Here is an 11,933-nt window from a genome sequence, read left to right on the forward strand (position 1 = left end):
AATTGTCTCTGCCTTCTCTCTGGGAGGAGATCAGGCAGGGCTAGTGAGGGGCACTTTCAGGGTATTGGGCACTGTGCTATGCATATATGCCATTGATTTAAGGTAGGAGAAGACAACCCGCCCAATCTACGTTCAGTTATTTCCCAGCACCATTCAGAGGTGCTAGGGTGCTTTTGCTCCCACTTCTGTACACTCCAGAATGGGGACTGTTGTATTATGAGTTAGAACAAACACATTTATTGGTGTTTGACCTACCGGTCTATGAATGGACATCTGAATTGAAAATTAATTTGCTCTTTTAAGTAACTTTGTGCCAGGTCATTTAGAGGCTTACAAATAGTAGTGGCGTGACATTTCTCATGCCAGCTTGCAAAAGGTAATTAGAGCAGTCCCTCGTATAGTTTACAATGATATTTATGAAAATTACCTTTGTGGAATTGCTCTTGCTGCTTGGTTGTAAAGAATATTTAAAGGGTTTAAAGTACTGTGTGAGAGGTTTTATGTAATTATTTCATAGTGGTCCAAATGAGGTATAACTAATGAATTTACAATAGCACAGCAGCTCAGATTGTGGAGCTGTGTTCATTCCTCTCACTAGTCAGTGACAGGAAAATCTTGTTTGCTGTATTACCAATGTTATGTTTAACGGAAACGTTACCCCAGAAAATGTCAGGTTCTGTGATGGGTGTTGTGACACAGTCTGTGGTGAGGTGATCAGCTGGAAATGTAAAATCTCTAGGGATGCAGAAAACTTGTAAGAATGTAAGAGAATTGCCCCGAGTTTGATAATGCTGTGGTTTTCTGGAGAACCTACCTGTGGAGCAGACCCTGGATCCACCTGACCCAGTAGCCTACTTACTCCCTAACAGCAGCATATTTAAAAAAGGAAAAAAAAAAAGCTAGAGAAGAAGATTTCAGAGCTGCAGACTACTTATCTGTTCCATAATTAGCTCTTTGTGGGAACAGTATCCCTGCCATTTGAATTAGAAGTCATTTTCTAGCCTGATGGGTAAGAGCTCACAGCCCTCGGCAAGGCTCTTGGGACTCTCTGCTGCTCATGTTTACTGTTAGAACTGTGAGTGTTTGTTACCCACAGAAAAACATCTTTTGAGTCTTATCAAACTTACCTGTGCCTGGGCACCTCCAAGCGCACAGAGAGCAAAGTCCTGCAGTCTGTCTTTGCCCAGACACACAGATGCAGCCTCAGGGGATGTGGGCAGCAGGTGATGCGCACAGACTTGGTTAGAGAGCAGTTCCTCCATGTGGGCTGAGATGGAATGAAGAAGCTGGAGTGAAGCGGGATTTCCTAGCCAGCTTATTTCTTATGGGTATTGTGGCAGACAAAAGCATGAAGGGGACCTTGAGTGAAGAACAGGTGGTAGTAACACACTGCTGCTTTCCATATATCATCTCTCTGAAGAGGTATGAAGATAGAGGAGCATGACTCTTGCCTCTTTCCTTCAGCTGCACTTATGCAGGTTTACCCATTGACCTTGAGAATTTTTTATTTCTTGTCCTCCCTCCTGCTCTTTCTCGTTCCCTCTCACTCTCTCTCATGCTAGCTAGAGATTTATGAGGATGCTGGAGAGTTGTTCCACCTCTGCTGGGTGTGAGAAGATAAGAAGCTACTCAGGCAGCAGCACGTTTTCCCCACTGTCACTATTTCTCTTGCAGTACATTCACTGATCAATACTGAAAGCTTCAGCAGAAGAAAAAAAAATCCCCATATATATTTATTCTTAAAACACGGAAGTTGTATTCCAGCAAGGCTGTTCGTTAGGAGGAAGTGGATACTTTAAACCTACTTCAGCAGTTCTCTAATGCTGTCTCCAGCAGCTGAATCCCAAGTTCACAGCACTGTAGAATAAAGCACTTGGTAAGGGACTGCTGCTGCCATTCATCTCCAGGTACAAGAGACTCACCCTGTCTCCTCTAGTGTCAGGCTGAACAGCATGGCTTCAGTTCAGCTCTACACAAGGAGGAGAGTCTGTTACCTCACTGCTGCCTTCACCTGTTCCTTTTTCTTTACTTCAAAGTGCTGGGTTTCTTGTGTATGTCACAGCCTGTCCATGAGAGAATTTCTGATTTATTAAAATTCCTGTTTTTTAAATCTTGCCCTCTCCAAATATTAAGCAGCAAAAGTGTCACACAGTCAAGAGCAATATTCATCCCTTTGTACTCTTTAGATGTGGGGAGCCCTTGTTAATTAGAAAAAGGAGGAGGGCAGAGTTTTCTTGCAGAATGATGTGTTTTCTTCTCCTAAATTCTGCCAATAGCTGAGAAATCCTTGGAAAAGATGTTCTAGCCAAAACTCACTCGGCATCAGACATGCTGTGAATTAATATTCCAGTTTCTCACTTGCCACGTGGAGTCCTTTTGTTTCTTAGCCCTGCATCTGATTTAGGGATTTTGGGAAGAGGGAGTGCAAGTATGTGTGCTTGGGTTTTTTCCCCTTAGAAAACACAGTTTTGTGTTGCACTAGGACAGTACGGGCCGTGCTCTTGCTACATCCTGCCACTGTAGCTCGAGGCCGTTGGTACAGACTCAGCTCAGAACATGCGGCCAGTGTGTTCATGTGTGTGCAAGCCTTATTGTTCATGCCTTGGGACCTTCTCTTATTCTAAAAGTCAAGCTTTTGTCAAAACTAGCGAGGGCTGGAAATTTTATCAGTACCATTCGGAGCAGGGGGTGCATTCTCTGGTGAAAATTTCCGGGGTTAGAACAATCCTGGATGCTAAATAAACCACACCCCTACCATGCCCCTCCCACTGCTTCTGATCATCAGTGGAGATACTGATACACCGTTCTTTGCCGTTCCTCAGATGGGATCTGGGCAGATCATTTCTGGCCAGGGATCCTCCCTAGAAAAGAGGGTCTTGAAATGCAAACCCTTCTTGTCCTTCCTAGTTTCTGGAAAGTTACAGACATGTGCTTTGCTTCTGGTGGCCTGTGTGTTTGCCTTCACAGAGCCCTTCATCATCTTGGAGGGTGATACTTATTGCTTTAAATAAAACACAGGGTTTTTCTTGTCAGTCTTTTAACTGTTTGATTAAAATTTAATTATCAACTGATAGAAAAGCCTGCCTTCACCCAACCAAATTCAAAACATCTCAACCAGGTGTTGGACTGAGGAAGGACACGTGACAGTAGCTGTTCAACCTTAATGAGTTTTTTTCAGTGGAAACAATTCTAAGTGAGTGCATATATGTGTTGATCTAGTAACAGCAGGTGAAATGATAAGGGAGAATGTCAGGCGCGTGACAGGGCACACTCATGCACCACCTTTTAGACTCTGACACCCTTCTGCCCTGAGGCAGCATCTGCCATTTTTTCAGGACAGAAAATAACTCGCATAAATTCAATGTCACTCAGCCCAGCACAAGCTGGGAGTTCTGAAACAACATGAAAGTTGGTATTTTACTAAAGTAAGCACTTGACAACTCACATTCACAGCTCTCATTGAACTCATAAATGTGAAAGAACTGCGGGACTCTCTTAATCCAGCTGTATTAGCTGCAAGTTTCCTTTTCCAGTTTCAGAATAAAATGTATTTAAAAAATCATTCCTACCTTCAAGGAAAACAGATATATTAGTCTGCTTGGTTTAAAGTGTAATTTGGGTTTTCTTTTCAGTGCTTTATTACTTGCTTTCAAATTAGTTTCTTTGTTATAGTTTGTCTCTGAAATAGTCAAGCTACATTTGTTTAATTTCAAGCCTGTCAGTGAACAAGGATGATGTTCTCCACAGCAAGTAATGTTATTTATTTGGGGTCCTCAATTTTTTCCTCCAATTTGTTAAGACAAGTGTGTTAATATTTTTCTGAGAACTGGAGAAGGCAGGCACCCAACATGACCAGTGACTTCTTGATCGATTGGTGCCTGTCAGATACCTTTCAGTTGTGATGCAGGAGCTGTCACTGAACTGGAAGGGGCTGCTTCGTGGGTCTGCTGTGGTTTTCGTTTCTCCTGCCTTGCTTCTAAAACGCTGGGAAGCTTGTCCTGGTGGAAACCCACTTTCCTGAGGGAGATGAGCACTCCCTGGCTGTGTTCTGCCTCTCCACAGGTACACGCTGGCGGCGCAGGACCTGGTGATGCGAGCCAGGGGCGTGCTGAAGGACCGGGGCTGGCGGATATCCAACGACAGGCTGGGCTCTGGAGATGACATCTCTGTCTACGTCATCCCTTTAATACACGGGAACAAACAGTCGTGAAAGCAGCACCAAGAGCGTTTATAGGATGGGGATCATTTTGGGAAAGGCCTGTAAGAGACAGTGTGTTTTCGGTGATCTGCCCAGGACACTTCCAATTGATGTAATCTGTTCAGAACTAATGCTGGAGGGGTATTTTTCTGCCCGAAAGGTAGGGCTCTGCACATATACTGTATATCATTAAAGATAACCCTTAAGATTATAATTTCCCTATAGAAATGGGTTTGGTGCTTAACGGGAATGGGACTTAAATGCTGCTAGCGTATTACGGATTCTGTCATCCCTCCAGGTGGGGAAATAATTTTTTTCTCAGTTTACCATGTAGCTTGGAAGAGCCATTTCAGTTGTAAAAGTAGAAGTGAGTATCAGAAGCCAAGGAGGCTGCTGAAATCTACATCCAAATATTCTGAAGGTGACTTGGGTGACATCTCGTTTAAAAATAACTATATATACATATATGAGACTTAAGAGTTTTCTTCTTTCAGAAAGTTGCATTCATGACTTACCTATGGAAAACTTCAAACTTGTATAACCCTTCAAACCCCCATTTTCCTCTCCTGTCTCTTCTTCAGTAGACTATACTCCTGTATCGTAGGAAAACTGAAATTGTTTCTGGTGTGACTGCGCCTGTTTACTGCAGCTAAAACAGCCACCTGCAAAACTGTCCAGGAGAACTCGGCCGCGGTCCTGTGCGGCGAGGTTTATTCTGGTGTGAGGAGCTGTGTGTCAGGAATCCCTGCTGTGTGTGTATCGTCATGATATGGAGCACGCAAACTCAGCTGTATGTGATGTTTACCTGGAGGCCATGGTTTCTTTGGGATCAGAGATTTTCATTCATTGAATGGTTCTGCCTACTTTATCCTGTTGAAAGGATCCCTGACCATTACAGCTTTAGCATCAGTTTGGATTAGGTCAATTTATTTTGGCTCCTGAGTGTATTTTTAGTTGCGTTCCTACTTGAACTGGTAGTATTGTTCTTGTTGACAATTTGGGTACCCAGAGGTAGTGATTCATTTACGTCGTTTCACTTCTTCCTGCCTCATTATCCAGTATACCTTCACCTGCTTGACTTGGTGATTAGAAAGCAACAACTTATAGCTTTCTGTCCTCTTGGTACTGGGGACTATAGTCAAGGATCAGAAGGTTGCCTTGACAGACGCAAGCTCTTGGCTAGCTTCAGCAGTTTTTTTTCTTAGCAGTGATGAATCAATTTAAACAAAGAAAATCTCAGTAAAACACTATCAGAATGAAAGCAAGAGTCCACAAAGGAAACAAGGGAGCCAATCTGCATCTTAGCCTGGTTGCCTGTTCTTCAAGCAGGCAGCTCTCTTACTTCACGGGCAGGAGTTGAAGAAAAATTCAGAAGGTTCTAGCATATAGGCAGGTATATTGGCTGGGGAGCCAAGTTCAACCTAGTTTGCCCCCAAACCACGTTCTTTTGGAGCAGCTCACCTGGTTTGTACTTCTTGGATTGCTGAAAGACGGGGAGCTGACCTCAGTGGAGGGCGCTGACTAGGCAGCTCACGACGGTGTCCTTTCCCTGGGGGGAGGGGGGTGCCGTGCCCCCCGCAGAGGTTCTCCTGAAGAGGTGTGGCCCAGGCCCTGCCAGGTTTGTCCCTTATGAAGCGCCGGCGTGTGTGCTGCAGCCGCCCAGGTGCTGGCTTTGACTGCATCCAGAAGTGCATCCGCAGCGGTCCCGGCAGACTCAAACTGCCCTGGCTTTAAATCTCTAGACCCAGGAAGAGTTTCAGGCTGAGAACAGGCAATGCAGAGTGTGCAACGGCTCCAACGTGCAGCAACCTCCATCATTTCAGCCTGAAAACTGCTCTGTGCACTCCCCAGTGCCTGCACGTAATAAAGCTGTGCAGAACGCAGATGGTTTATATTCTAGAGCTTCAGCATAAATCGATGGCATATCTGATTATGTGTTGTCATGCTTTGTCTGTTCTTTTGGTTTTTTAAAGGATTTTCCTTTTACCTCTTTTTCTGTGTGCAGCTGGGTGAAAAGAGAGGTTTGGAGTCTAGAATATTTTTCACACGGCCCCTCATATGTTTTGAAGTTTAAGCAAGAGATCTTCTCTTGCACTTCTTTTTGGCCTAATAAACTTATAAATGTGCTTTTCATGCTCTGCGTAACTCCTGTTGTCTCTTTGCAAATGCAGTTGTGTAGTCCTCTAGCAGTTCAGATCCTCTTTTACAAAGAAACTAATGCTGGCAATTCCAGCAGAGTTGTCTGTCTGAACAGCAGAGAAGCTGCTGCTTGCTGGTACCAGCTACAAGCCTGAGTCCAATATTTCAGTGCTCATGCATTGCTAGTCTCCATTATTTGGCAACATGGTGTGAAGACACATACCAGGCATTATAAAACCACTGAGTACAATGTGGTGGAAATAAATTTCCAGTGTAGCATTAGACAAAATTTAAAACTGAAATTTTAAGGCAACGGAAAATGCACCCTCACAATCAGAGATGTTTTTAAACGTACTCCTTGAGAGACAGGTTAGCAGAGTGTAAGATTTGGTGGGAGCAAACTGGCTGGTGACTTCTCAGAGCAAAATCTCATGGTTGCTGGTATGGCTCCGTGAGTCAGCCTCCACTAAGTTTGTTGTTCACCTGAGGTATTGTCACCAGTCAGCCCGCTTCTCTGCAGCGACTGGGCCCAGGCTGAGCTGTGGTAGCTGCCAGCCCCTCTCCTGCAAGGGGCAGAAGTACCATTTCAGCACTTAATATCAATTAGCATCAATTAATCAATTCTGAGAACTTTCAAGAATAATAAAGTTTCCCACTCAGATGTACTGTGCTGTGATGCTTTTTGGTTTGCCTTTTTACAAAGTATCTGTTACACATTTACAGGCTTGCCTCCGTGGGGTGTCCCTGGGGTGTCCCCGATCCTTGGGCATTCACTCCTAACTGCTTTCTGTAGGAGCTGCTTGTGTGCCCGCTGTGGCCTGTGCTCTGCTTTGAGGCATGGCATCAATACATGTACACACACCAAAGCTTCATGAAAGCAGGAGGCAGGAGTCAGTTATTGGGGAGGTATGGTATAAGGAGCAAGAATAATTAAAAACATTTCTAATTCCATCTATAGTTGAATTGTTTTGAGAGTCACAGCATTAGGAACCACAGATGGCGGGGAGGATCCATGCTGCACAGCACCATTTTTCGGATAGACGGAGGATGGATGTTGCCATGTGCAGACTTGCAGCTGCTCTAGGGCTCAGTGAAGCTCCTGAGTCAGGAGTAGACAGCTCACCTCCTCAAGCTGGAGTAAGTTAGGCACCAGGTCCAAACTTTAGATCCTTGGCATGTCATCTTAGTTATAGGCTGATGCCAGCAGTGCCATGTTTTTTTTTTTGTCAGCAAAGTTCTCTTAGTATCCGAAACTGTTTAAGCCTTAGCAGCAAGGAACCTCAGTCCTGAGTTACACCTGCACTCATCCTGCAAATGCACAGTGCTGGGTCTTTGCCTGCACATAGGCACTGCCTAGAAACGTCAGGGAGGTTCTTGTCTTTCCTTGGAGAGCAGCGAGGCGAGGAGGTGCTGTGCCATACCCTTCAGGCTCGCTGGCGGTGCGTTGTCAAGCTGTCTCCTGCTGCCTCGTCCAGTCGAGTTTCTAGAAACTCAACACCAAGATGCTTTTACCAGTCTCCTGTGAATACTGTTGCAGAAGGTAGCACAGCCATTTCAGACGTTTTTCTCTTGCACTACAGCCCAAAATCTCCTGTGTTTAATTTGATGGAGAAGGTAGAAATCTCATTTACACCTCAAGTGAGGCACACAACCGTCTTTTGGTATGTTAAGGTGATGATAATTCCTTCATGAAATCGACAAAAGTGTATTGCTTGAGAGAGCTGACGTTCAGTGGCCTCATGCTGGAGAGGAAAAGACTTTTTTTACTAAGTTCTAAAAAAACAACAGAGCTAACAAGCTGAAGGAGAAGTAGTCGGAGTCTGCTGTTAGCTGTGGATTTCCATGTTAAAGTTATTTCCAGGTTAAAATATGACTAGAGGGCTCTAGTGAGGTACAGTCGACTCTGTGTCTCCAGGATGTATCTGAAGAACTGCACTTGATGTTTGGGCAGATTTGGGCTTTGAACTTCTGCTAGGTTTTTAAAGAACACTACACACTCCAAGCAAATCTGCTGCGTTTCTTCCTGCCTCAGCGTTTTGCTTTTATTTTACATTTTATGTGCAAATACTTTCAACATTTTTGTATCAAACATGAATTGCAAACCGTGTGGAATTGTTGTTCCTCCCTGACATTTTTGGTGTGTAAATAGTTTTCCTCCATGTGTCTTAGATGAAGATATAGTGATGTGGCTACCATAGAGAGAGTGACCAAATGATGCTGTAACTGTGCTGCTGTATTTCTTCTACCTGTGATGTACTTGAAGGAGGATGCCCTTGTCCACCTCCACTCTCATTCTTTTTAATTTCTCTCTTTTTTTTTTCTTTTTTTAAATTAATCATCACTGGTGGTGTTCTTTAATAGGTGTATTATTTTGGGTTGGCTTTTTTTTTTTTTTTTTTAATAGCTGCCACCTTCTTCTTTCCTTCATTGGACAAGTCATCTTGTTTTGAGATCTGTAAAACTGTCTAGATTTTATACGTCCTGAAGAATGGAGGACCTGCTGGAGGAAGATGTTTTGGACCAATGTACTTCTGCTTTGTGACTGTGAAATGTTAATCTTTTTGTAACTTAAGAGCAAAAATGTTTAGTAAAGGGATATATTTTGTGTTTTTTGAAACTTTTCAGTGCAATGAACGAAAAAGGAGGATGCTGAAGTTGTGTATGCTCAAAGTTTTAAAATAAAATCTAAAATTATATATATCCATCTATATAAACATTATTATTCTGCCTTTGTCCTGGAAAGTACCTAAGTCTCTTTGTGTGTATTAATTGTGCAACGTGGACAAGCAGTATGCTCTGCTTTACAAGGGAGTGGATGATTTACTGACAAAAGGTCTCACTCTTGATTTAACGAAGTAAATCCCTATGTGGTGCACCAGCTTCACCTGTAGTATAACTGCGAGAGACATCTGCTGCCATTGTGTTGTGAGCCATTGCTTAGACTGCCCGTCGATGTGTTCTGACCCAGTGAAGAGCTATGCAAAGTGATCAGCTATCAGCTCTCTGTGGCATGAGACGTGGGGTAGGATTTTTGAAATAACGTACCTGGAGTGAGTTTTCCTTCATCCTCAGTTCCTCAGTTATCATTGTCTCAAGTTCTGGGCTGAGTTTATGTTAAGAGTAGAACCCAGGATGAATGCTAGGCTCCACTGAAGCAAGCTGTCATGGTTATCTAGTCACCAAACGTGTTTCTGAAGCTAAGATGCAGGAGCTAACACCGGCCTCTTTGCATGCTACAGGTACGGAGCCACAGGCAATGCCCAGGTGGGTTGCCAGCAAGAGACAGAGCTGGGCACATATCTATTGTTTAGATCTTTGAAATATTGCATTGTAGCACAAGTGGTTCTGCCAATTCCTTCTTCTCCTCAAACTTAATAGAAGAGCAGCAAAAACATTTGTTCTGGTGTTACCCCAGTCTTTAAAATGCTGCTTGTGCCCGTTGCCTTCACTGAGCATAACAGAGAGTGCAACGAGAAACGATCTGTTACTTTCACTCTGATTTTTCTCACTCTCCCACTAAGTCCTACAGCTGATTACTGCTGTCCGACCACTGTGTCAAGTTTAAAATTGCTGTGCAAATAAAACTCCAGCACAGCTTTGCCTGGCTGGCTGGTGTCAGCTGAATAACTAAGTATTGGTGGCGTGCTGTGACAGGGAACTGCTGGGCAGCACGTGAACCTCGAGGAGGTAGGACTGCTCTGCATCGTCCGACTGCTTTCGTCTCTCTCATGCCCTAAATTCTGTAAGCTTGTCAAGAACGTGTGTTGTTTTCCATTTTTAGGTAATAGATATAACTCTTCCAATTTGAACATCAGTTTCTATAACTTCTGTCTGCAACAAATCAGTGCCTAGCCAAATAATATATTCATGGTGTTCTACTGAATCTACTCAGTTAACTAAAGCAACAGAAGGGAATAATCTGAGTAATTTATTATATTTTGTACAGTTTCTGTAAAACTGAGGCCCAAAGGTTCATCTTCTTAATGTCTCCTTGTAGAGCAATGTACCTTCACAAAAAGTTTGCTACTTTATGCTGTTACACTGCAGCTTTTATTGATTCCAGAGTTTCTCTTGTGCTTTCCAGGAAGGCTTATATAAACCAAAGTTACTGCACATCCTGTTCTTGTTAGAAGGAAGGACGAGGGCTTTTTAAAAAAAAATCCTCCAATTTGCAAAACAAAGGATGCCATAACTTTTTAGGGATATAAAAGTGATTTCAGGAGAAATTGTGCTTTGAGGACAAGGTTAGTAAAAAGGAATATGATCACGGTAGACAAAAATGTGTGTACGGGTAGATAAAGAACACGTGATTTTGAGACTATTAATAATTTAAGAACAATTAATCATAAATGTGAAGCTGCAAAAATAGTCTACAGCACTCTGCCACAAAATACTAGAGGGAGAGGGAGGAAGCTGCAGTAGTGAAAATAATTAGATCTTTGCTACAGCTAATTTAAGACTGAATATTTAGATGCATAGACAGATGAGATCCTTCATGAATTTGAGGCCACCTAAGGTTAGAATTACATTCTTTTCCTTTGGTGTATTGCTGTATAACTTCTCAGGCTCTAAAGAGTAAAGAAGTCCCTGATCTTTACCACTAAGCACTTCTTCCCTTAAGCAACAGAAGGCAATCCCTTATGGTGTTCTTCTGCAAAACCAGAACTACAACCAGCTGCGATGGTTTGGCATCGCCCCTGAGCCTCACAGTCATCCCTGGATTTACCAGTCTGTTGGATGGGGCTTTTTCCTTGTTTGTGGTAATTCAAGGCCTTTCCCAACAGAGCATCTTTCTGCTTCGTTTATGGGTGGTAGTTTTCCTTCCTTCTCCTTAATGTGCTCCTCTTTGATTTAAAAGATTTTGGAGTACTTAATGGCTGCTCCAGACATGCCACTGAGCCCTTGGCCATCCAGCTCCCCGCACCGTTCCGTTCCTATGGGTGCTGGCACAGGCAGCTTCACCAGCAAAGCAGGAATCCCTGGCAGCCAGAGGGAAGCCCTGCAGAAAAGGACATTATTTCTTCGTTAACCTAACACTGCTCGTTACCTCAAAACAAAAACTTACATCTATGTAATATGTTAATTCTCCTATCTGAAAGGGGAAAATTATGTTTTTAAGTTGTTGTTGGAAGGTTCTACTTTTTGAGCCATTGTTTGCCCAGTCCTTTGGCCCACTTAGGCTCCAAGGAAACTACTTCTCCTCAGCAAGTGAGGAGCTGGCTGGAAGATCCGAAGGTTATCACACAAGCTCAGCTGCAGCGTTTAGCTTCTGATGTAACAGTCATGGCTAATTTCTATAATTACTGCTACAACATTTTGGGGACTAAGCAAAGAAACTTGAAAATTTTATATTTTTGCTTAAGGAAGGTTAAAGTTAAGAATGTGGAAATTCCACCAGATACCCATGAGTAAACTTACAGGAGAAGACACTGGTTTTCTATCAGAGTAACCGCTGAAGACAAATGCCTAGGCAGTCACCTCATCAAGTAGTGCAAATCGTTCCTAAAAGGAGAGCATTTCTCTGCCCAGTAGAAGACTCAGTAAAGCTCAGGGTTGTAAAAGCAACTGGCACACCTGCAGTCCTCTCAGTCGCCTC

The 11,933-nt window shown here is 43.3% G+C and overlaps 1 protein-coding gene across 1 annotated transcript in view; it reads left to right on the top strand.

Moving 5' to 3' along the window:
- Window positions 1-4,210, top strand: part of PPM1H (protein phosphatase, Mg2+/Mn2+ dependent, 1H) — a gene marked incomplete at its 5' end in the record, with an annotated part of 50,757 nt that extends 46,547 nt beyond the window's left edge. Inside the window, one exon of the mRNA XM_008942146.1 lies at window positions 4,063-4,210. Coding sequence (XP_008940394.1) covers window positions 4,063-4,210 — 148 coding nt within the window. The remainder of the gene's footprint in view (window positions 1-4,062) is intronic.
- Window positions 4,211-11,933: the final 7,723 nt, after the last annotated feature.

Source organism: Merops nubicus, unplaced genomic scaffold (genome assembly GCF_000691845.1).
Source record: "Merops nubicus isolate BGI_N331 unplaced genomic scaffold, ASM69184v1 scaffold6896, whole genome shotgun sequence".
Taxonomy (NCBI): Eukaryota; Metazoa; Chordata; class Aves; order Coraciiformes; family Meropidae; genus Merops; species Merops nubicus.